The 22,480-nt window shown below is 36.6% G+C and overlaps 1 protein-coding gene across 5 annotated transcripts in view; it reads left to right on the top strand.

The window, feature by feature from the left end:
• The window catches only part of PKIB (cAMP-dependent protein kinase inhibitor beta), a 134,551-nt gene that overhangs the window by 96,559 nt on the left and 15,512 nt on the right, over window positions 1-22,480 (top strand). For 3 of the 5 annotated variants that reach the window (XM_066248246.1, XM_066248247.1, XM_066248244.1), the window contains one exon: window positions 125-183. The exons of the other annotated variants lie outside the window; for them this stretch is intronic. In XM_066248246.1, the coding sequence (XP_066104343.1) occupies window positions 144-183 (40 nt within the window). In that variant the 5' untranslated portion in view covers window positions 125-143. The remainder of the gene's footprint in view (window positions 1-124; window positions 184-22,480) is intronic. 5 annotated transcript variants of the gene reach the window in all.

Below are 22,480 nucleotides of genomic sequence, written 5' to 3' on the forward strand. Positions count from 1 at the left end.
TGAACTTCCTTTTCTGGCACTAGGGAAGATTTAATGTCCTTCAAAAAGCCCTCGTGCACAACACACTAAAATGTTGGATAATGTATTTTCAAAACTCTTTTAAAATAAATGTCTGTATTGGCAGATAACTAAGAGAATACTTCATGAACACAGAACAACAAGAAATTACAAATCTAAAGGCAGGTAAGTGCTATACTTAAAGGCTTCCCCTGAGTTCCCTACTGTTTAAGAACTTCTGTTTTAAGGAGTCATGTTCTTGGGAGAAGGGAAGAATCTTAGTGCCCATCCAAGGTAGAGAATCAAGGTGGGTTCCCAGCATAAGACTTAGACTACTAAAGAGTGATATATTCAGCCAAAGGGTAATATGGCAAAAACCCTAACTTTAAAGAAAGACATTAAGAATATTGGTCAATCTTGGCTTTACCTGGGGCCAAGGGGGGAAAATGCTCTACTCATCATGTGTTACCAGAAGTAGAACCTCACATGTTTGAAACAGTGTAGTCTGTGTAATCTGAAAAATCTATGTTGAGAATTTAAAGCTAACTGATTTGTTAGTCACCCCAGGCACCCAGTAGTGGCAAATTTAGAAATCATTTAGAGGAAAACACTTTAACTCAGGTCTCAGGTAACATTAAGAAAGTTTTAAAAACATAAATTCACCACCCCAAATCATAAAACATGCAAGGAAATAAGCTACCACGAGAGAGATATTACAGAAACAATGAACAACAGAATCAGACTTTTTAAATAATTCAGATGTTGGAATTATATGAAATTTTAAAACATTGGCTAATATTTGAAAAGAATAAATGAGGGTATTTTAATTATATATGACTAAAGAATAAAATGCTATAATATAAAAACTTGAAAAAGAGCTAGATTATCTAGAAATGAAAAATATAATTGGAAATTAAACTGTTTATGGAACAGATTAAGCATAGATGAAGAGAGAACCATTGAGCAAGAAAGTAGATCTAAAGATATTATGCCCAATGCAAGTACAAGGGATGAAACAGATGGAAAATAGGAAAGAAAGGTTGAGAGATATGATCAATAGAGAGTTTAATCTCATATGTCTAATTGAAATTCCCAATGAAATAATAAAGGATAGAAAGTAATATTCAAAGGAATAATACCTGAGAATTTCCCAGAATGATTAGTCTCAGATTTAGGAATCCTAACACTTAGAAGGAAAAAAAAAGGTATCTAGGCACATTGTAATAACATTCAGAAATACCAAAGATATTAAACCCTCAAAGTATACCAGAAGGAAAAGACTCTACAAACTACAAAGAATGACAATTATGATTCAGTGTATTAGAGTTCTCCAGGGAAACAGAACCAATAGGATATATATTTATCTATTATAAGGAATTGGCTCTAGTTACTATGGAGGTGAAAAAGTCCTAAGATCTGTAGTCAGCAAGCTGGAGACTCAGGAGGGCCAATAGTAACATTCCATCCCAAGTCAGAAGGCCTGAGAAACAAGAGAGTTGGTGATATAGAAGGCACCAGAAGACCAAAATCCTAGTTGTAAGATGGTCAGTCAGAGTAAATTCCCCTTTATGGAGAAAAGCAAATTCAACCTTTTCTTCTATTCAGGCCTTCAATGGATTGGATGATGCCCATCCACATTTGAGAGAGCAATTTCTTTTACTCAGTCTCTTGATTCAAATGTTATCTCATCCAGAAACACCCAGAACAGATGTTTAAACAAATACCTGGGCACCCTGTGGCCCAGTCGAGTTGACACTTTAAATTAACCATCAAAATCAGCAAGCTTCTTCACAATGAAAATGGAATAAAGTAGGATTATATTGTGACATGCTTGTAAAAGATAACATAAACCTAGAGTAATATACCTTACAAGACTGAGGATAAAATAGATCTTTTCAGATACAGAAAAACTAATAATTCCCCACAAAGAAATTTCTAAAAGGAGAAGAGTTGCCCTTATCTCAGAATTAGAAAGTGGAAAAAAGAATGTTGAGGAAATATAATGGTAATGTGGATATATAGAAGAATGTAGTTCTTAACAGATACATGCAAAAATAATTAGATGTAAAGTATTATGTTATCAGCAGCTTGCTTTCAAATCATTGAACAAAAATTGTGTGTGTGTGTATGTGGTGTGTGTGTGTGTGTGTGTGTGTTTAGGGAGAGATCAAATATAGCTAACTTTTAACAATTTTTGAAGTCACGTGGAAATTTTACATTGTTTTTTTTCAATTTATCTGTATGGAAATATTTAAATACAAAATTCAAGGGAAGACAATATAATTTGAAGCTGTTTATTTAACAATCTTAGAATTTTGTCATAAACATACTTATGTTTTTCTGATTGGCAATGTTCCCCTCAATATCTAGTTTTCTGGCATTTCCTCTCTGAGTTTTCCAAGGCCACTAGCCAATACTGCAGTGACAACATCAGTAATTACACTCTTTATCACAAATCAAAGTATATGTGTCTGTTTCTGAGGTCTCTATTTTATTATATTTTCTACTTTCTTTGAAGTATACCTTAAAGAATACCATACTACTTCAATAAGTAATACTCTATAATGAGTTTTCACATCTGATAGTATTAACTCCTTTTAGCCTTTTTCTTCTTTTTTTAAATAAAAAGCTGTTCTTGGTCTGTTGCTTTTACATATAAATTTTGTAATCAGCTTATCACAGCTATTCTGTTAGATTTGCTTACAAAACTTCCTTTTTAATGGCCTTCTAATGATTCTCCTTCATGTCAGCTCTCTTCCCAGACAATTCATCTTATACATGCCTTTATTCTGTGACTTGAAAATTTTCATGTCTCCCCAGTGCTCACAGGAAGAAGTACAATGTCATTTTTAATAACATTCATTTTCTCTGCAACTTGGGTTCATGACTATCGTCCAACTTTTTTTCCAGCTCTATGTGATGTAACACTATTTCAGTCAGATGGTTCCTTTTTCTTTATTTGGAACTTGCTTTTACACTCCCCTTTTTATGATTTATTTCAAGGTATTTTTCTGGCTTGGTAAGCCTTTTTATTTTATTTTTTTACCTGTATATATTCCTTCAAAATATTAAGGCCTAATAGGTGGTTTATAGGTTCTGTGAAGTCTTTCTTAATTGCCCCAAAATTCAATAACCTCTTCTACCTTTTTAGGGTATTTTGCATTTATAATATTATTTGAATATATCAAATGTTGATTTCTGTTTTTATACACTTTCTTTAATATGTATGTATTTCATCTGTACAATTAGGTCATATAGTTTTGTGTGTCTTTACTGTGCCTATCACAGTGTTTAGTCTTATTTGGAAATATTTCTCCATTATCTGACAGAGTGAAGGATATAGTAAAGCTAAACTTCAAATTAGTTGAATAAAGGCTGAGTTGTTTTTTTTTTGACAGATGCTTGGTGAGATGTGATAGAAGGAGCAATGAATGAAGTCAGATGAAATGCATTCTAGTCCTATCTCTGTCACTTGTTAATTGGGTTGCTTTAGCTAAGCCATTTTATTTTTATGTTTCTCAGTTTTCTCACCTTTAAAATGAAGATAGTATTGACTTCTTCACAATGTAAAATCACATTAGCTAATTCTCATTAAAGTGCTTTAAATGGTGTGTACTCAATACGTTTATACTAGAAATTTGGAAAACACCATAAAGGTCAGAGAATTAAATAAAAATAATTTATAAAAACACTACTAAGAAAGAACTGTTAAAATTTTGGTATATTCCAATTTTCATGTATTTCTGTGCATATATTTTTAAATTAATATTGTATACACACATTCACACACACTAGATTTGAACTACATTTTTCTTTCTATCTGTTGAATATATTTTATTTTTTACTTTTAAAGTTTTATTTATTGATTTTGGAGAGAGAGAAAGGGGAAAGAGAGACAGAAAGACAGAAACATTGATCTGTTCCTGTATGTGCCATGACTGGGGATCGAACCCACAATCTTGGTGTATCAGGATGATGCTCTAACCAACTGAGCTATCTGGCCAGGGCTGTTGAATATTAAGTGTCCATTTTTTCTATCCAACTTATATAGTATTAAATAAATATACTAACAGAATTTCTTATTTTTACAGAAGGAATTTGTAAAAGTTAAATGCATTCATATAAATATTTTACTTCAATTATTTTAATTGTAGGTTAATACAAATACACATAATTTACTAAACAAAAAATATTTCAATCATAAATTGACTTTTCTTTCTGAATTTATGTGCCATTTAGTTGGGAATATTTTTGCCTGTATGGCCCAGAAAACTCTCAAAACAACTTTTAAATTTTTGCTACTGTGATTTCGATTGAATTTTGTGCTTGATGAAACACTGAAATGATTTTTTCTCCTGTAAAGGAAAATAAAGTACTGAAGAGAACTTAGAAAACCAATCAGAGCTTGAAAGCCTTGATTACTTTCCTCCTTTTCTCAGTTGAAAGGAAAAAAAATTGAAGAAAATTAAATCCATTCAAAAAAGGACTAAGGGACATCACAAAGGATTTTTCTTTAAAATAATAAAATAGAAGAAAACAGACATTACTGGAACATTTAAAGTTGTACAATTTTATATGTTTCTACCACATCTTACCTACACATCAACTTTATCTAATTTAATTAAGGAAAGGTTTGTAAATGATTTCAGTCCTCAGCCATATCCCTTAACTTGCCACAGCATTTGGCTATGCATATCTTACATAGTTGGTATACACACTGAAATATTAGTTTTCTAGAATTTTTTTTCAAAAGTTTCATTTACAGAATTTTTATTTATTGATTTTAGTGAGAGCGAGAGAGACATACATACAGGAATATGGTTCTGCTCCTGTATGTGACCTGACCAGAGATTGAACCCACAACCTCTGCGCCTCAGGATGATGCTCCAACGACCTGAGCTATTCAGCCAGGACAGTTATTAACAGAATTTTAAAATTATTTTTAGGTTTACAGGAAAACTAAGCAGAAAGAAGAGTTCTTATTTTAACTTCCATTTTTGTGTGTAGTACTTTTTTTTCTATCCCATTTTCTTCAACTATGGAAATTGTCCATTCTTTTTCATTAGTGATCTGGCCAGGTGGCTACATGGATGGAGGGGCATCCTAACACACCAGTGTTGTAGGTTCAATCCCTCCCTGGTCAGGGCACATATGAGAAGCAACCAATGAGTGCACACCTAAATGAAATAACTAAGGGGAACAACGAGTTGATGCTTTTCTCTCTCTCTTTTCCTTCTTTCTGACCCTTTTTCCGCTTCTTAAACAAATGGGGGGAAATTTTTTTAATCATTAGGTAATAAATTTCCTCAATCATTGCATACTTTAACTATACACTGTCTCAGTCTCAATCTTGAATAAGGACTGTTGTTAACATTTGTATTACCAGTTTTTTTGTTTCTCAGCATTTTTAAAATGTCTATATACATGTATTTATTTATTTATTTTTGTATTTTTGTTGCATAGAAGTGAGCTGCCAATATGTTATTTCTGTAGGGGGATTTCTTCCTTAGTTGATTTTCTGTTTTTCACATGGGATGCAGTCATTTTTAGCTGAACATTGCCTAGATCACACAAAGAGGTCCTAAAAAATTCTACAGAATTTTCTATTTTATAGGTCACATGCTTTCCCCTTTAGTCCATAAGATTAGAAATCAATAACAAAATAATAGATGAACTAACCAATCATGACTAAGTGTATAAATGCTATTATAATTCATTATTAAGAGGAAACAATAAAGTGAATTTAAAAATAATTGGAATTTATATTCCAATTAAATTAACATGTATTAAATTAAAAATCAATATATAAATAAAAAATTGAAGAAACTACTAAAATGGTGATTATAGAGCCATGTATATTTTAAATTGATATAGTTATAAAGATTAAAAATTAATAAGTTGGGTAGTCAAAACACTTAGTAACCATGGAGTAAAATAAAATAAAATATGAAGGAAATAATGAAAAGAAAATTAGAATTAAAGACCTAAAAAATTAACAATACAGATGGTCACTGGAACACTGCTAATTTGTTCAAAAGACTAAAGAAATAGTTATAACTCTGCAAGATTATTAGGCAACAGAAGAAAAATCATACATAAATAATATTAGAAATGAAAAATAAAACAGAATTTCATATAGAAGAGATAATATTTTTAAATACAGAGAATGTACATTTAGTTTAATAAATCAAAAACTGCAATAAAATTGATGATTTTTCCAGGAAAACATAAAAACCTGAAAGTAATAGAGAAATAGGACAATGAATAAATAAAACTCCATAAATAAAATAAATTATATTTAAAAAGAAAAAAACTTTCATTTACAATTTTGAATTATTTGAACATGGTGCATGATATTTTTAATGTATTGCTGGATCCAGTTTGCTAATGTTGAAGATTTTAGCACCTATGTTCATCAGGAATATTGGCCTATAATTTCTCTTTTAGGTGTCTTTATCTGGCTTTGGAATTAGGATAATGCTGGCCTCAGAAAATGGGCTGGGAGTCTGCTCTCCTCTTGAATTCTTTGGAATAGTTTGAGAAGGAGAGGTGTTAGCTCTTCTTTGAGTGTTTGATCAAGTTCACCAGTGAAGCCATCCAGTCCAGGACTTTTATTTGTTGGAAGTTTTTTGTTTACTACTTCAGTTTCACTACTTGTAATCTGTCTATTTAGCTTACCCGATTCTTCCTGATTCAGTTGTAAAAGACTGTATATTTTTAGGAATGTATTCATTTTGTCCAGATGGTCTAATTTGTGGGCATAAACCGGTAGTTGTTCATAATATTTTTTTACTCCTTTGTATTTACTGTTAGTTGTTCTTCTCTTTGATTTCTGATTTTATTTATTTGAATATTCACTCTTTTTTTTTCTTGATGAATCTGGTTAAAGGTTTTTCAATCTTGTTTATCTTCTCAAAGAACCAGATTTTGGTTTCACTGATCTTTTGTATTGTTTTATTAGACTCTATTTTATTTATTTATTTCTCTGATCTTATCTTTATATTTCCTTCCTTCTGCTCACTTTAGGCTTTGTTGTTCTTTTCAAGTCCTTTAAGTGTAAAATTAGATTGTTTACTTGAGATTTTTGTTGTTTCTTGAGGTAGGCCTGTAATGCCATGCATTTTCTTCCTATGACTGCTCTCATTGTGTCCCATAGATTTTGGATTGTTGTGTTCCCATTTTCATTTCTTTCAAGGTATTTTTTTTTTTTTTTTTTTACAGGGACAGAGAGTGAGTCAGAGAGAGGGATAGACAGGAATAGACAGACAGAAATGGAGAGATGAGAAGCATCAATCATTAGTTTTTCATTGCAACACCTTAGTTGTTCATTGATTGCTTTCTCATATGTGCCTTGACTGCGGGCCTTCAGCAGACTGAGTAACCCCTTACTCAAGCCAGTGACCTTGGGTCCAGTCTGGTGAGCTGTTGTTTTTTTTTTCTCCTCAAACCAGATGAGCCCGCGCTCAAACTGGCGACCTCAGGGTCTCGAACCTGAGTCCTCTGCATCCCAGTCTGACACTCTATCCACTGTGCTACTACCTGGTCAGACTCAAGGTGTCATTTGATTTATCCTTTGATCTCATTGTTAACATATTTATTGTTTAGTAACATATTACTTGGCCTCCATGTGTGTTTTTGTTTTTATATTCTTGTGGTGATTGATTGTTTCATACCACTTATGGTGTCAGAGAAGATTCTTGGTGTGATTTTAGTCTTTTTAAATTTGTTGAGACTTGTTTTGTGTCCTAACATGTGGTTTACCCTAGAAAATGTTCCATGTACACTTGAAAAAAATGTATATTCTGCTGTTGGGGTGAAATTCTCTGAAGATATGTATTAAATTCAGCTGCTGTAGTATGTTAATTGAGGTCCCATTTCCTTTGTAATTTTTTGTCTGGAAGACTTATCCATTGACAGCAATGGGGTGTTAAAATCCCCTACTATGACTGTATTACTATTAATATCTTCTTTTACGTTTATCAAGATTTACTTTACAAATTTAGGTGCTCCTTCATCGGTTTCATAAATGTGTACAAGGGTTATATCTTCTTGCTGGATTGCTTTCTTTATCTTTTTTGTCTCTTACTCTGGCTTTAAGTCTATTTTGTCAAATATAAGTATTGCTAACTCATCTTTTTTCCTTTCTATTTGCATGAAATATATTTCTTTACCCCTTTACTTTTAGAGTTAGGGATTTATTCAAGGGATGCATGTTGGTACAACATCTGCAAATCAAGAAATGTGACACACTACATAAATAAAATGAAGGATAACTATCATATAATCATATCAATAAATACAGAAAAAGCATTTGATATAATCTATCACCCTTTTATGTTAAAAACTCTCAGCAAAGTGGGAATAGAAGGAAGATACTTCAATGTAATAAAGGCCATCTAGGTCACACCCACAGCCTACCTCATACTCAATGGGCAAAATTTACAAGCATTTACTTTAAGATCAGGAATAAGAAAGGGATGATATCCACTTTCACCACTCTTATTCAACACAGTACTGACAGTCTTAACTACAGCAATCAGACAAGAAGAAACAAAAGGTATTCATATTTTAACTCTCATTATTTGCTCATGACGTGATACTATATATAGAGAACCTAAAATATTCCATTTAAAAACTACTGGAACTGAAAAATGAATTCAGTAAAGTAGCAGTATAAAAAATAAATATCCAGAAAGCCATTGCATTTTTATATACCAATAATAAACTATCAGAAAAGAAAACTAAGAAAATAATCCCACTCACAATTGTTTCAAAAGGAATAAAATACCAAGAAATAAAGTTAACCAAGAATGTAAAATACTTGTACTTCAAAAATTATAAGATGCTGAGGAAAGAAATTGAAGAAGATACAAATAAGTGAAAGTATATACCATGTTTATAGATAGAAAGATTTAGCATCATTAAAATATCTATACTACTCAAAGCAATCTATAGATTCAGTGAAATTTTTATCAAGATACCAATAGTGTATTTCAAAGAACTAGAAAAAATAATCCAAAAATTATTATGAAATCACAGAAGACCTGAGTAGCCACAGCGATCTTGAGAAAAAAGAACAAAGTTGGAGAAATCATGCTACTAGATATCAAACTATACTACAAGATCATAGTTATCAAAAAAGCATGGTACCAGCATAAAAACAGAAGTAGAAATCAATGGAATAGAATAGAGAATCCAGCAATAAACCCACACCTTTATAGTCAATTAATATTTGACAAGGGAGGCAAAAACATCAAATAGAATAAAGGTGGTCTACTCAATAAATGGAGTTAGGAAAGATTGGAGAGATACATGCAAAAAATGAAACTGGACCACTTTCTTCCAGCGTGTACAAGAATAAATTCAACCTGGATTAAAGATTTAAATGTTAGACTCAAAACCATAAAAACCTTGGAAAAAGGTTTGGCAGTAAAATCTCAGATATTTCTTTTTTTTTTTTTATAGAGACAGAGTCAGAGAGAGGGATAGATAAGGACAGACAGACAGGAACGAAGAGAGATGAGAAACATCAATCATCAGTTTTTCGTTGCGACACTTTAGTTCATTAATTGTTTTCTCATGTGTGCCTTGACCATGGGCCTTCAGCAGACCGAGTAACCCCTTGCTCAAGTCAGTGACCTTGGGTCCAAGCTGGTGAATTTTGCTCAAACCAGATGCGCCTACGCTCAAGCTGGCGACCTTGGGGTCTCAAACCTGGGTCCCATGCTCTATCCACTGCGCCACCACCTGGTCAGGCTCAGATATTTCTTGTAGCACTATTTTTTCTGATCTATTTTCCTGGGCAAAAGAAACAAAAGAAAATATAAGAAAAAGTTTCTACCTCAAACTAAAAAGTCTTTGCTCAGCAAAGGAAACCATCAACAACATAATTAGACAAGCTACCAAATGGGAGACTATATTCACCAATACATCTGATAAGAGGTTAATATCCAAAATTTATAAAGAATTTACAAAACTCAACACCAAAAGTAAAACAAAAACAAACAATCCAATGAAAAATGGGCAAAGGACTTGAATAATCACTTCTCCAAAAGGACATACAGCTGGTTAATAAATATGTGAAAAGATGCTCTATGTCACTAATCATTTTATTTGCAGAAATGCAAATTAAAACCACAATGAAATATCACCTCACACACCTCCCAGAGTGGCTATCATCAATAAACCAACAAACAATAAGAAGTGTTGGTAAGGAAATCCTTGTTTCTGAAGAAAAGGGAACCCTTATGTTCTGTTGGTGGGAATGTAGTTTGGCACAGCCAGTGTGGAAAGTAGAATGAAGTTACCTCAAAAAATAAAGTTTTTTTTTTTTAATTTTAGTGAGAGGAGGGAAGGCAGAGAGATAGACTTCTGCATGCATCCTGACCAGGATCCACCTAGCTCAGCCTACTAGGGGGCAATGCTCTGCTCATCTGGGGCCATAGCTCTGTTGCAACTGGAGCCATTTTTTTTAGTGCCTGACACAGAGCCCACAGAGCCATCCTCAACATCCCAGGCCAACTCATGCAAGCCAATTGAGCTGTGGCTGCAGGAGGGGAAGAAAGAGAGAAAGAGAGAGAGAGAAGGAGGAGTGGTAGAAAAGCAGATGGTTACTTCTCCTGTGTGCCCTGACCAGGAATTGAAACATCCACATGCTAGGCCAATGCTCTACCACTGAGCCAACTGGCCAAGGCCTAAAAAATTAAAAATTAAGTTGCCTTATGATCCAGCAATTTTACTTTTGAGAATTTATCTGAAGAAACATAAAACACAATTTGAAAAAAATGTATGCACTCTTATTTCATTGCAGCGTTATTTATAATAACCAAGATTGGGGAAACAGCCCAATGCCCATCAGTAGATGAATGCATAAAAAAGCTGTGGTACATTTACACAATGGAATACCACTCAGTCATAAAAAGAAAGAAATCTTACCTTTTGCAAAAGCTTGGATGGACCTGGAGCACATTGTGCTAAGTGGAATAAACTAGTCAGAGAAAGACAAGTACCATATAATTTCACTCTTATATGGAATCTAATGAACGAAATGAATTAATAAGCAAAATAGAGACAGATTTATAGATAGAGAGTAGGATGGCAGCTGTTGGGGGTAGAACTGAGTGAGGGGGGTTAGAGAGGTTGAGCACAAGAGGACAAAAAAAAGAAAGAAAACTATGGACAACAGTATGTTGAGTGCCATGGGCAGGGGTGGTAAAGGAGGCTAAAAGGGGGACAAATGGTGATGGACAGAAACTGGACTTTAGGGGGTGAACACACAATACAGTATACAGAAGATGTGATGTAGAATTGTGTACCTGAAACTTGTATAATTTAGTTAGTGTCATCTCAATTATTTCAATTTATAAATAAATAGATAAATGAATAAATAAATAGGAAAATTTTAAATTACCTTGCCTGAAAAGATTATATTTGGGGGGTGAGGGTGTTATACTGAGTGGGACACTTGAATCCATGTTAACACAATAAATTAAAATTAATAAAAATAAAAAAGATACAATGAAATGATAGAAAATAAATATAATCTAACCTTGAAATACATACACATAAAATAAGTGATACACTTGTATATGTGAGCACTGAAAAGATAATTCTGGAAGGAGATGCACCAGGATGATAACAGCATGGTCACCAGGTCATGTGATATAAGGCAATTGTTTATTCCTTTATGTTTTTCAGAATTGTCATTTTTTTCAACAATGAGCATATATGATTTTCATATGCAAACAAAGGAATTCATTTTGAAAAAAGAAAAATGAAACATTTGGTTCATTCAGCAAACAAACTTTATAGATTACCTACTAAATAAGTGCCAGGCATGGCTTTTAGTGCAAGGAGCACATCAGTGAAGCAGTCTACCAAAATGTCTACTTTTGTGGAGCTTACTTACATTCTAGTGGAGGGAGACAGACAGTGAGCATCAAATGCAACCATAAGAAGTTATGTGTTAAAGCAATAAAGTAGAGCAAGGTAAAGGGGATCAGTGAGAAATCACTATTATAAATAGTATTGTTAAGGTGAGCCTCACCAGCAGTGACCTTTGGCAAACCCTATGATCCTTCTTTCTCACCATATCATGTCGTTATGTTATTGCTCAGATTACAAATTGTTTTTCAGGCATCATGGAGAAATTCAGAATTTTAATGCCATTTTAACTATTAGAGAGACAATTAAACATGGTTTATCAGTCAAAGTATATGAAAAGTTTACCTTTAGGGAGAAACTCTGATAAGTGTGCAGGGAGATGCAGTATTCTGTGACAGGTGGCTTATCTGGAACAGATGTTGCAGAAAGGTAGCCAAGTTTATGGTATTTGTATATGTGTGTGTGTGTGGGGCTGGGGTTGTGATTTTTATTAATGACTTTCCTGAACATCAATTTTCTGGCAATGTCCCTATGTTGATCTCTTTTTTTCCTTATAACTCACAACATCAGAGGCTGTCTTGTAAGCCACATCAGAAATTAACCAGGTCATTGATGTTCATAATGATAATCTATTATAGTGCCTATAAATTAATATGACTAATTTCTAAACAAATTTCATTTGTATTGTTGTTAACCAAGCACATTTATATCCATTAGTTTGCTTAGTTCTAAGGTAGTAAAATAGGTGGTTATTCTTATTTTTGATAAATGTGGAAACTTAATTAACAGATAAATCTTATTGGAAGTCACAAGTCTATTAGAAGGCAATGCAGTTTTATGAATTTGACTCCAAAGGCAAGAGAAGTGAAGGCAAAAATTAATGAATGGGACTACATCAGACTAAGAAGTTTTTGCTCAGCAAGAGAAACTGATAACAAAATAAACAGACAGCCAACTAAATGGGAAATGATATTTTCAAACAACAGCTCAGATAAGGGCCTAATATCCAAAATATACAAAGAACTCATAAAACTCAACAACAAACAAACAAACAATCCAATAAAAAAAATGGGAAGAGGACATGAACAGACGCTTCTCCCAGGAAGAAATACAAATGGCCAACAGATATATGAAAAGATGGTCATCTTCTTTAGTTATTAGAGAAATGGAAATCAAAACTGCAATGAAATACCACCTCACACCTGTTAGATTAGCTATTATCAACAAGACAGGTAATAGCAAATGTTGGAGAGGCTGTGGAGAAAAAGGAACCCTCATACACTGTTGGTGGGAATGTAAAGTAGTACACCATTATGGAAGAAAGTATGGTGGTTCCTCAAAAAACTGAAAATAGAACTACCTTATGACCCAGCAATCCCTCTACTGGGTATATACCCCCAAAACTCAGAAACATTGATACGTAAAGACACATGCAGCCCCATGTTCATTGCAGCATTGTTCACAGTGGCCAGGACATGGAAACAACCAAAAAGCCCATCAATATATGACTGGATAAAGAAGATGTGGCACATATACACTATGGAATACTACTCAGCCAAAGAAATGATGACATTGGATCATTTACAGCAAAATAGTGGGATCTTGATAACATTATATGAAGTGAAATAAGTAAATCAGAAAAAACCAGGAACTGCATTAGTCCATACGTAGGTGGGACATAAAAGTGAAACTAAGAGACATTGATAAGAGTGTGGTGGTTACGGGGCTAGGGGGGAGAGGGAGAGGGTAAGAGGGAGGGGGAGAGGCACAAAGAAAACTAGATAGAAGGTGACAGAGGACAATCTGACTTTGGGTGATGGGTATGCAACATAATTGAACGACAAGATAACCTGGACATGTTATCTTTGAATATATGTATCCTGATTTATTGATGTCGCCCCATTAAAAATAAAATTATTTTTAAAAAAAAGCTAAAAAGAAGGCAATGCAGGATTCAACTTCAGAAATGTTTGCTTTTAGTCAGCCAAACTTTCTGATGCTCCTTTTAGACTGTTTAACACATATGGGGACTAATGTAGACATTGTTATCCCAAGGGTGTGTTAATGACATTCAATAATGTCATTTCTCATAGCTCTGCTTTGAACTCTTCATTCGAAAAGTTTTCTTCTGAATATATGCAAGTCTAAATTACTTGAGGAGGTTTTGAAAAGAACTGAAAGTCATGCTTAGTATGGAGAGATGGGTAATGGTGGTGAAAACGGCTGTGTTAGGCTTGCTCACTGGTTTATCAGCTGCAAGCATTTTGCTTGATTAGTGTGTGAGCACATGGCAGTGCCACATAGGTATAGTCTATGTAAGGCTATGGGTGCCTGTGCTCAGTGTGGATGGCAGATTGTGGATGGCAGATGACAGATTGCCTACCCACCACTGTGAGGGGTTATTTTTGCTGTTTGTTTGCCTGAGAAGTGATTTTCTTCTGTTTGTCCACCATTGTAAGACTCTATTAAAAGGGAATGGCCTACCACTTTCTGGTTCTACAGTTTCTGAACCATCTGCTTGAATACAATGTGGACCTGCCTGGCCTTGACCACTGGCATTACATCTGGTGTGGGGGTTAGGATTTGGATTAGATTGGTATGGAATCACCAACACACTTGAAGGTTGGGGTAGAGGAGTTGCCATTGTTCTCCAGTGTATGGTTCTCTGTGGCTGTGCTTTTGGGGGCTATGGGCTGGGTATTTTTTACAACCCTGTGAGAAGAGACTGAGCACCAACAATGGTGTGAATTGGAACGAGCACTGGAGAAGAAGGCCAACCAGGTTCGAGAGCTGCAGTGTGAGATGCAGGCTGAGCTCCAGTGGTGCCTGGAATTGGAATGGTCTCTGGAGAAGGAATTACAGGTTCACTAGCTGCAATTTCCCCTGAAAGCTGAACATTGGAAGTGACAGCTGGAGAAACAACTGTGGGTTCAAGAGCTTGAGTCTTAGCTTCAGGCTATGAACTGGCAGCCACAGGAGCTGAAATGGTAGCCAAAGAAGAAGCAGTATTTGTGCCAGCAGAGTAGCTCTGAGTCAGTGGGAGCAGACATTTCCAACTCCTCCTCTTCTGAGAAGGAGGCTAGGGCTGACATTACCATCTGAAGACTCCAAACCTGGCCAGTAGTTTCCCAGAATTAAAAACCCAGCAGCCAATAGTGCCTTAAGGGCAGACACAACCCCCCCACCCCCCACAGGCAATGGAGCACTCTGTGGTCAGGCCCTACAGCCAAGCAGAGCTGATGGAGTTGGTGGTGAAATTCAGGTAGAAACCCACTGAACCCCTGGCAGCCTGGTTGTTGCAGTTGTGGGACATAGAGGGTGAGTGGCATCATGCTTTCTGGAACAGAGATGGAGAAATTGGCTGCCATTACCACACACTCCTCCTTGAGGCAGCGTCTTCAGAACTGCCGTGACAACCCAAGAAACCATACCCTATTAAAATGGGTGATGGCTACCATTTGTACTGTCCGGCAGAATGCTAGAGACTTGCCAGGAGCAGTGAGTTGGTGGCAGTCCTATAGTAAGCTGCCCCATGTTCTCAGTATAGAAAGTAATACTGCTTTCAACCTGAGGTCTCGTGGGCCAGATGAGGAAGTGTTTACAGCAGGGATGAGGGACCTTATTCTCTGTAGCACCCTATCTTAAGCCTCTATGTGGGGCAGCCCATCATCATGGTTACAGAGATGGTGGCAGACTTGGGGGAGCTAGAGAGAGCATGGGACCAGAGGCTATGAGGGCTGCTACCTGTGCTGTCACCCAGCTAAAAACCCTGAACACAGATGTGGGTAGATTTGATTGTGGCAAGGGCAGATAGAGAAAAATTAGATGACAGGTTTAATAGTGTCCTACTAGAGCATTGGTGGCAGCTTAAGCCACAATAGAGGTTATAGCTGCTTGAAAAACATGGAAAGTGGGTGGCCCTGGCAGCTTCCAAGAGAAGGCTGGTGTCCAGGTTGCATGGTTGCAGGATTACTTGATGGAGACAGCTGAGGGAGAGTAAGATCCCCAAGACCCATTATCCCAGTTTGAATAGGAGGAAGGCCGACTGACCCATCCAACGGGGCTGAGTGGGAGCCAGAGGCCCCATGTGAAATTGGCAATCCACTGGTCCACTTCTAACATGCAGCAGGTGTTGGCATTAGAAGACAATAGGTGCTTTTGGCAGCAACAGCAGCAGCAGTAAAAGAACTGTCAAGGCGGCACAGGCCTTGAATGTGTTTGACCCCGCCAGGCCCTGTGAGCTTGCTGAAGTGTTTTGATGGGGCTTGTGGCAATAGACAGAGTGCTTATGGAAAGCTGCTGAGACCCCTTAATAAAGAGCTATTTGTCTAGTTGCCTGTAATGGACCTTTACCTTGATGATTTGCACAGACAGCTGGGCTGTCTAATGTGGACTGATCATTGAGCAGTTGTAATAAACTCTTGGACTGCAACCAGAGAAGGGCACTGGTTTCCTTACTGGATGGACATGCTGCTTGTGGACAGTACTATGAAAGATCCTGATGGGGGTGATGCAGCACCGGTGGAGGCCCTCCTACACCAGGAAGTGGCTCTCACCCAGTTTCAGAGACTCATCAAGGACACTTTCTTCAATGGACATAGCCCTGGACTATACAGGCCCTCCTGCCTACTAAGGGGTAGAGGACTAGAGGTGGGCCTAGTCCTTTTGTAATTATGGTATAATCTGTGCTGTTACTGTAGACTCTGTTTACATAATGTACCTCACTCCTTGCACAGGGACCATTGCAGAAGGTACCTATTGCATAGATTGTGAGGTGAGCAACCCTAAAGGGGTGAAATGTGGAGAAAACAGCTTTGTTAGGCTTGCTCGCTGATTTACCAGCTGCAAGTACTTTGCTTGATTAGTGCATGAGTACTAAGCAGTGCCATGTGTGTATAGTCTAGGTAAGGATATGGGTGCATGCACTCAGTGTGGATGGTGGATTGTGGATGGCAAATGGTAGATTGCCTGCCCACCATTGTGACAGGCCATTTTTGCTGTTCATTTGCCTAAGAGGTTTTTTTCCCTACCTATTTGCTCATCTGCCTTTGCAAGACTCTATTAAATGGGAATGACCTACCGCAAAAAACTCTTTTAAATGGGAATGGCCTGCAGTTTCTCTACCATCTGCTCGAATCCAATGTGGACCTGCCTGTCGTTGGTCACTGGTGTTACAGTAATCAAATGAAAAAATACAGCTTTTTAAAAATTACTATTTTCCTGTTACAATATTATATTAGTTTATTTTCAAGTGTAAAACATAGTGATTAGACTTTTATATAACTCAAAGTGGTCACCCACTAAGTCTAGTGTCCCCCCCCAACACCTGACGTGACAACATGCATTGTAATAACTATGTATGATATTGGGACATTGAGTTTTTTAATTAAAACCATTTGCTGTAAAATAAAATGTTATATTTTAAATACAGTATTATTCTACCATTATATTATATATGAATATAAAGCCCATGTACCAGGCAGAATAATTTCTAGCGTGGCCACATTGGTCAGAGCTAACTTCCCCTTCTCTCCTTCCTAGTGATGTCATTTTAAAACCACAGTCTTATTGAAAAAGGAACCGATTTTTCAGGTCTTGCATTTAAACCCCCTTGCACAGACAGGCTGTGTTCCTTACAAGATGGGAAGGGTGCATGCAAACTGTATAAACCTCAAAATTGTACCATTTTCTCAATAATGCAAATTCAGTCCTTGGGCTTTTGTGAGCTTTGAGAGTCTTTGTGCCTCTTGGAAATCTAGGAACACCTTGTCCAAAATGGTTGGAAAAGGGTAAAAGTGACAAATGGGTGGTCAGAGAGCAGTGTCTCACTGGAATATGCGACTCATTCTCTGGGACCCCACTCATATACTATGTTTCTGGGCAGCCCTGCCCCCCCTTTTCTTATGGAATTAACTCTCTCCTTTGTGCATGTGAGGAGCGTCCTAGCAGGCAGCCTTCCCAGCTCTCCTGGCGAGGCCAGGGCAGTTCTTATTGTAGCTAATTCTGCAGTAACTAACTAGGTATTTTACACAGAGTTGGTGTTAAATACTTTTTGTGTTGAATGCAAACACTTCCTTTCTTAAGCTCCAGGAGCTTAAGAAAATAAGAACACAGAATATTTGAGTCACTGATTGGAAAGGATAATGTGAGAAATAAATGAGAATGAAGGAACATTTTCAAACAGGAAGGGTTTGTGGTGTGTGGGGGAAAAAGACAATGGTTCCTTCTAATCCCTGCTAAATCCTCTCAGTTCTGATTGCTCAGAAAGATAAAAGAGAAAAGGAAGGGGTGAAAGGGCACAGCTGTATAAGATGTAAAATAAGAAGGATGCTCTCTGATATGGCTTGTAACCATTTAGAATTATGCTAATTTTAGAGAACTGATATCACTCTGGATCATACCACCCACTACACCACACACACACACACACACAGACACACACACACACACACGCGCGCGCGCGCTGTAATGCTCGTGGTTAAGGCCAGGCAGGTCCACATTGATTTCAGGGCGACCATAGAAAAACTGCAGAGCCAGATGGTATTGGGCCTTTCCAGTTTAATAAAGTCTTGCAACAGCAGAGGAGCAAACAGGCAGGGGAAAACTTCTTCTCAGGGTAAGTGAACAAACAGCAAAAACAATCCCTCACAGTGGTGGGCAGGCAATATACAATCCACCATCCACAATCTGCGCTGAATTTGTGCACCCATAGCCATGTATAGACTATATACACATGGCGCTGCCACGTGCTCTCACATTAATCGAGCAAAGTGCTTGCAGCCAGTAAACCAGCGAGCAAGCCTAACACAGCTGTTTTCCACACACACACACCCAAGATAATGTACTATAATAAATCAGAAAACCTATTTTGGATATTGAGCCGAGCAAGTCATGCACATGGCAGAAAGGGTACTGTGAGAACTTAGGAAAGACTTTGAAACTGGCTGTGCTGTGTTAATGCATCACATAAGTATAATATTAGGATCTGGAAGGTTCTACTATAGGATCCTTTCAAATTTAAAATCCTTCAATAATGGGAAAAGTTTTATGGTCCCTTTGGGAAGTTGCAAGGGGTTAAGGGAAGCCCTATGACAACCTTACTGCTTACAATCCTTTATGGATGGTGCGTATTAAAGAATTTTTCTCAGTAGGATGACCAGTTAAATGTGACCTCCACACTTAAAGGGGTTACTTGGTTTAATGCAGTTAATCTTTTTAATCTTTATTTACATCAGTCCATATTATTATTTACAGGAATCACTGTGCTGGGATGGTATTCAGATTGGTTCGTTACTTTACCTGGAAGACTATGAGAAAACCAATTGGCTTTGTCTTTTGGTTACAGGTTTAAGCTGTCAAAAATTTTCTGTGGTAAAAATTGCCTCTATGTGCCGACGAATTAAAAATATATTGAGGGATATGTCATTATCAAGCAAGAACCTAAGCACATGAAAAAAACATTCATACATCAACAGACAAAAGGTAGAATTTCCTTGGCTTATAGTTGAAGCACAGCAATGCCATCTATGGAGGAATTTTTAAAAAGAGGAAGGTCTCTAAGTTAAAATATAATTTTTATACATGTTTACACAGTCCATATAAGCTCTATTTAGCCTAAAATGATCTTAATACTTAAGTGAATGAGAGGTTAAATGATTCACATTTTAGAGTGGATTCTTTTATTTTAATGGCAAAGAAAAGGATTTGAGTTCAAGAAAGGTCACTGAAAAGACCAAAATGTGTTTGAGTTCACCAGACGATGGGTTCCCCTTTGTAGCTGTGGGCCTAGCACAGGGCCTGGCAATTCATAATTTGGTAGGAGCTCAATAAATGTTGACTGGATAAATAAATAATTATCTGTTTCTATCAGTGCATACTAAGAGGTCGTTGTTGTAGTTCTTTGTTGGGAAGAGGATTGTATGTTGCAAACAGAAAGTCATACAAAAGAATGGTCTGTAGGCAGAGAACTAAAGAGATCTAGCATAAGGTGTTAAGATAATAAAAGCTGGACAGACAGTTGTCAGCTGAGACCACTGCGTGTTTCTCTCTGTTTCTCTCTGTCTTTTGTCCAGGAAGAACACCGACTTTCCAAAATGCACATTCTTTCATCTTTATTTGTTATTTGAACTGTTCTTTTCTGAGAGTCTGACTCGTACTTCCAGGAAACTAATTTAGTGGGTAAGAAGTTTATCTCGTGGCCTACATGCAGAGTAAGTAGTGATTTCACTGTGGGGAATGGGTTAAGTGATACAGATGCAGAGAGTAGAGAAGAGCTTTCCACCGCCTTGCAGGCTTGCCTTCAAGTAAGAAAGCTTCAGAGAAGAATGAATATGAGCTGAAATGATGGACGGTCTCACTTGGGAAGAAGAGAACTTGCAAAACCTTCTATTTTATGCTTATAACTTAATAACATACACTTTTCTTAGCATGTTCTTTTGAGCCCACTGGGAACTAACTAGTAATTTTTTAAAATATATATATTCCTTCATTGCTCCATGTAGCTTGAACTTCTTTGTCTTCTTCAGTGGTGCTGCCATAGTATTTTCAGTATTTTAAAGACTGCAGAGATGCTGGAATCTATTTGTGTATACGCTTGTGTAACAGTCTCTTGTTAGGGCAGCCTGACATTTTTGTATTTTCAATAGAGATGAAAGTTTGTCCCGGGTAATGTTAATCATATTACTTTGCTCTGGATATGTAAGGACTTCTGCGAAATTTCCAAAAGTTCAAGTGGTTTCAGCTCCTGTACACAGGCACTGTTACCAAAGCAGAACTCATTCAAATTTCTCTGCTAATTCTGTAGAAGAAAAAGGAAGAGTTGCTAGTGAGTCAACTGCCTTGCTTAGCAAACATATTCATAGTAATCTTTTAAGCCAAGAAAATGAAAAGAACCAGCAAGTTAATCACTTTTTTTGTTTTCCTTAGAAGTGTTTCCTCATCTTTCTATATGTTATATACTTTTTAAATGTCACAAAACATTTGAAGAAAGCAATTCATGCACGCACACACACATACACACACACACATCTCATCTCTTAAAAAAACTGAGCATAGGCAATTATTGTTGCCTAGGATAATAACAGCCAAGTAAGGTGACTATTTGGAAGACAGAGAGGCTTTCAGTTAGAGATATGCTAATTTTGGTTAAATTGCCAAAATGTTATTTTTAAAGCCTTTTTATGCTAGAATATCTGTGCATTCATAATTTCACCAGGTGAATATGTTTAATTCTTTTAAATTATAAAAATAGCATATGCTTATTATTTCAAGTGAAAATATATTGTATAAGGAGGTATCAAATAATGGTAATATTCTCCTTGCTCTTACTTACATTCCTGACTAGGATTTTTTCCTTCTTTTTACAAAGTTAAAATCATATTATATTCATTTCTCCCCTTTCCACACTGTAAATGCTACTTTTAAAACTTGCTTTGGGTCACAATATGTCATAGGCACATCTCCATAGGTAGATCTAATCAGATTTTATACAATCTTTACAGTATCCGTATACTTACTGTTCCATAATATTAATATAGTATATAAGGCTTTTTCAACCTTCTTTTTCTTTATAGGCTTTCAGATTATTCCCAAAGCTGTGATAAACCTCCTTACCAGGGAATTAAAAAAGTCCAGTTAAGAATCACCCTGTGGCCTGACCTGTGGTGGCGCAGTGGGTAGAGCGTCGACCTGGAGTGCTGAGGTCACCGGTTCAAAACCCCGGGCTTGCCTGGTCAAGGCACATATGGGAGTTGATGCTTTCTGCTCCTCCACCTTTCTCTCTCTCTGTCTCTCTCTGTCTAAAATGAATAAATGAAATCTAAAAAAAAAAAAAAAAAAGGAATCACCCTTTGGCTTCAAATGCTCCTGCCAGCAGCCTCTAGGTCACAGATCCAGGAAGCCAGGGAGATCAGATGACTTTGCTGTCAGTGAGCTTCCTGTCCCTATAGCCCCGTGAGACTGGGCTGGGTGCCTTGTTAGTCTTGTGGTAGAGTGTGACGTCCTCCTCACTCAGCCTCAGCACTAGAATCTGAAAGGAAGATGGTGCCAAGTGACAGCTGGGAAATGACTGAGTAAAGCTGCAGAGTAGAGTAGCCTGTGGCTTGGCCTCTCTGAGTTTCCATTTCTGTTATTTTTTGGGGGGGAGAGTTACCTTAAAAGGGTAGTTAAAGTGTTAAATTTGACAAACTTTTAGTTTTGGGATGAGCTTGTTTTCTAACACTAATCTCTAAAAAAGAACTAATTTAGAAAAATAATAAAGGTAAAAGCAAAAATTTCCAAAATAGCAGCCAGCAGCAAAGAAACCTGGGCACAGGCTGGGAGCCCAGTCTTCTTCCTTGCCGATGGTCTGCTTGTCAGCCACCTTGCGTGAGTATTCTTTCAGCATGCAGATGCTACGCGGTACTCCTCGGACATGCCCCGTCTTGCTAAAACACTTTACCTGTTTTCTTTACCATAAATTCTACAACATGTAATTATTGTAATTTTTTATATCTGCTGTTATCTTCAGTTTTAAGATTTTGGACTATCAGGCGAGTAATAACGAAGGTACTCATGGAGCTACTCCTCCAAGCTTAGCATAGTTAATTTGTAGTTGCACAGG

Source organism: Saccopteryx bilineata, chromosome 12 (genome assembly GCF_036850765.1).
Source record: "Saccopteryx bilineata isolate mSacBil1 chromosome 12, mSacBil1_pri_phased_curated, whole genome shotgun sequence".
Classification (NCBI taxonomy): Eukaryota; Metazoa; Chordata; class Mammalia; order Chiroptera; family Emballonuridae; genus Saccopteryx; species Saccopteryx bilineata.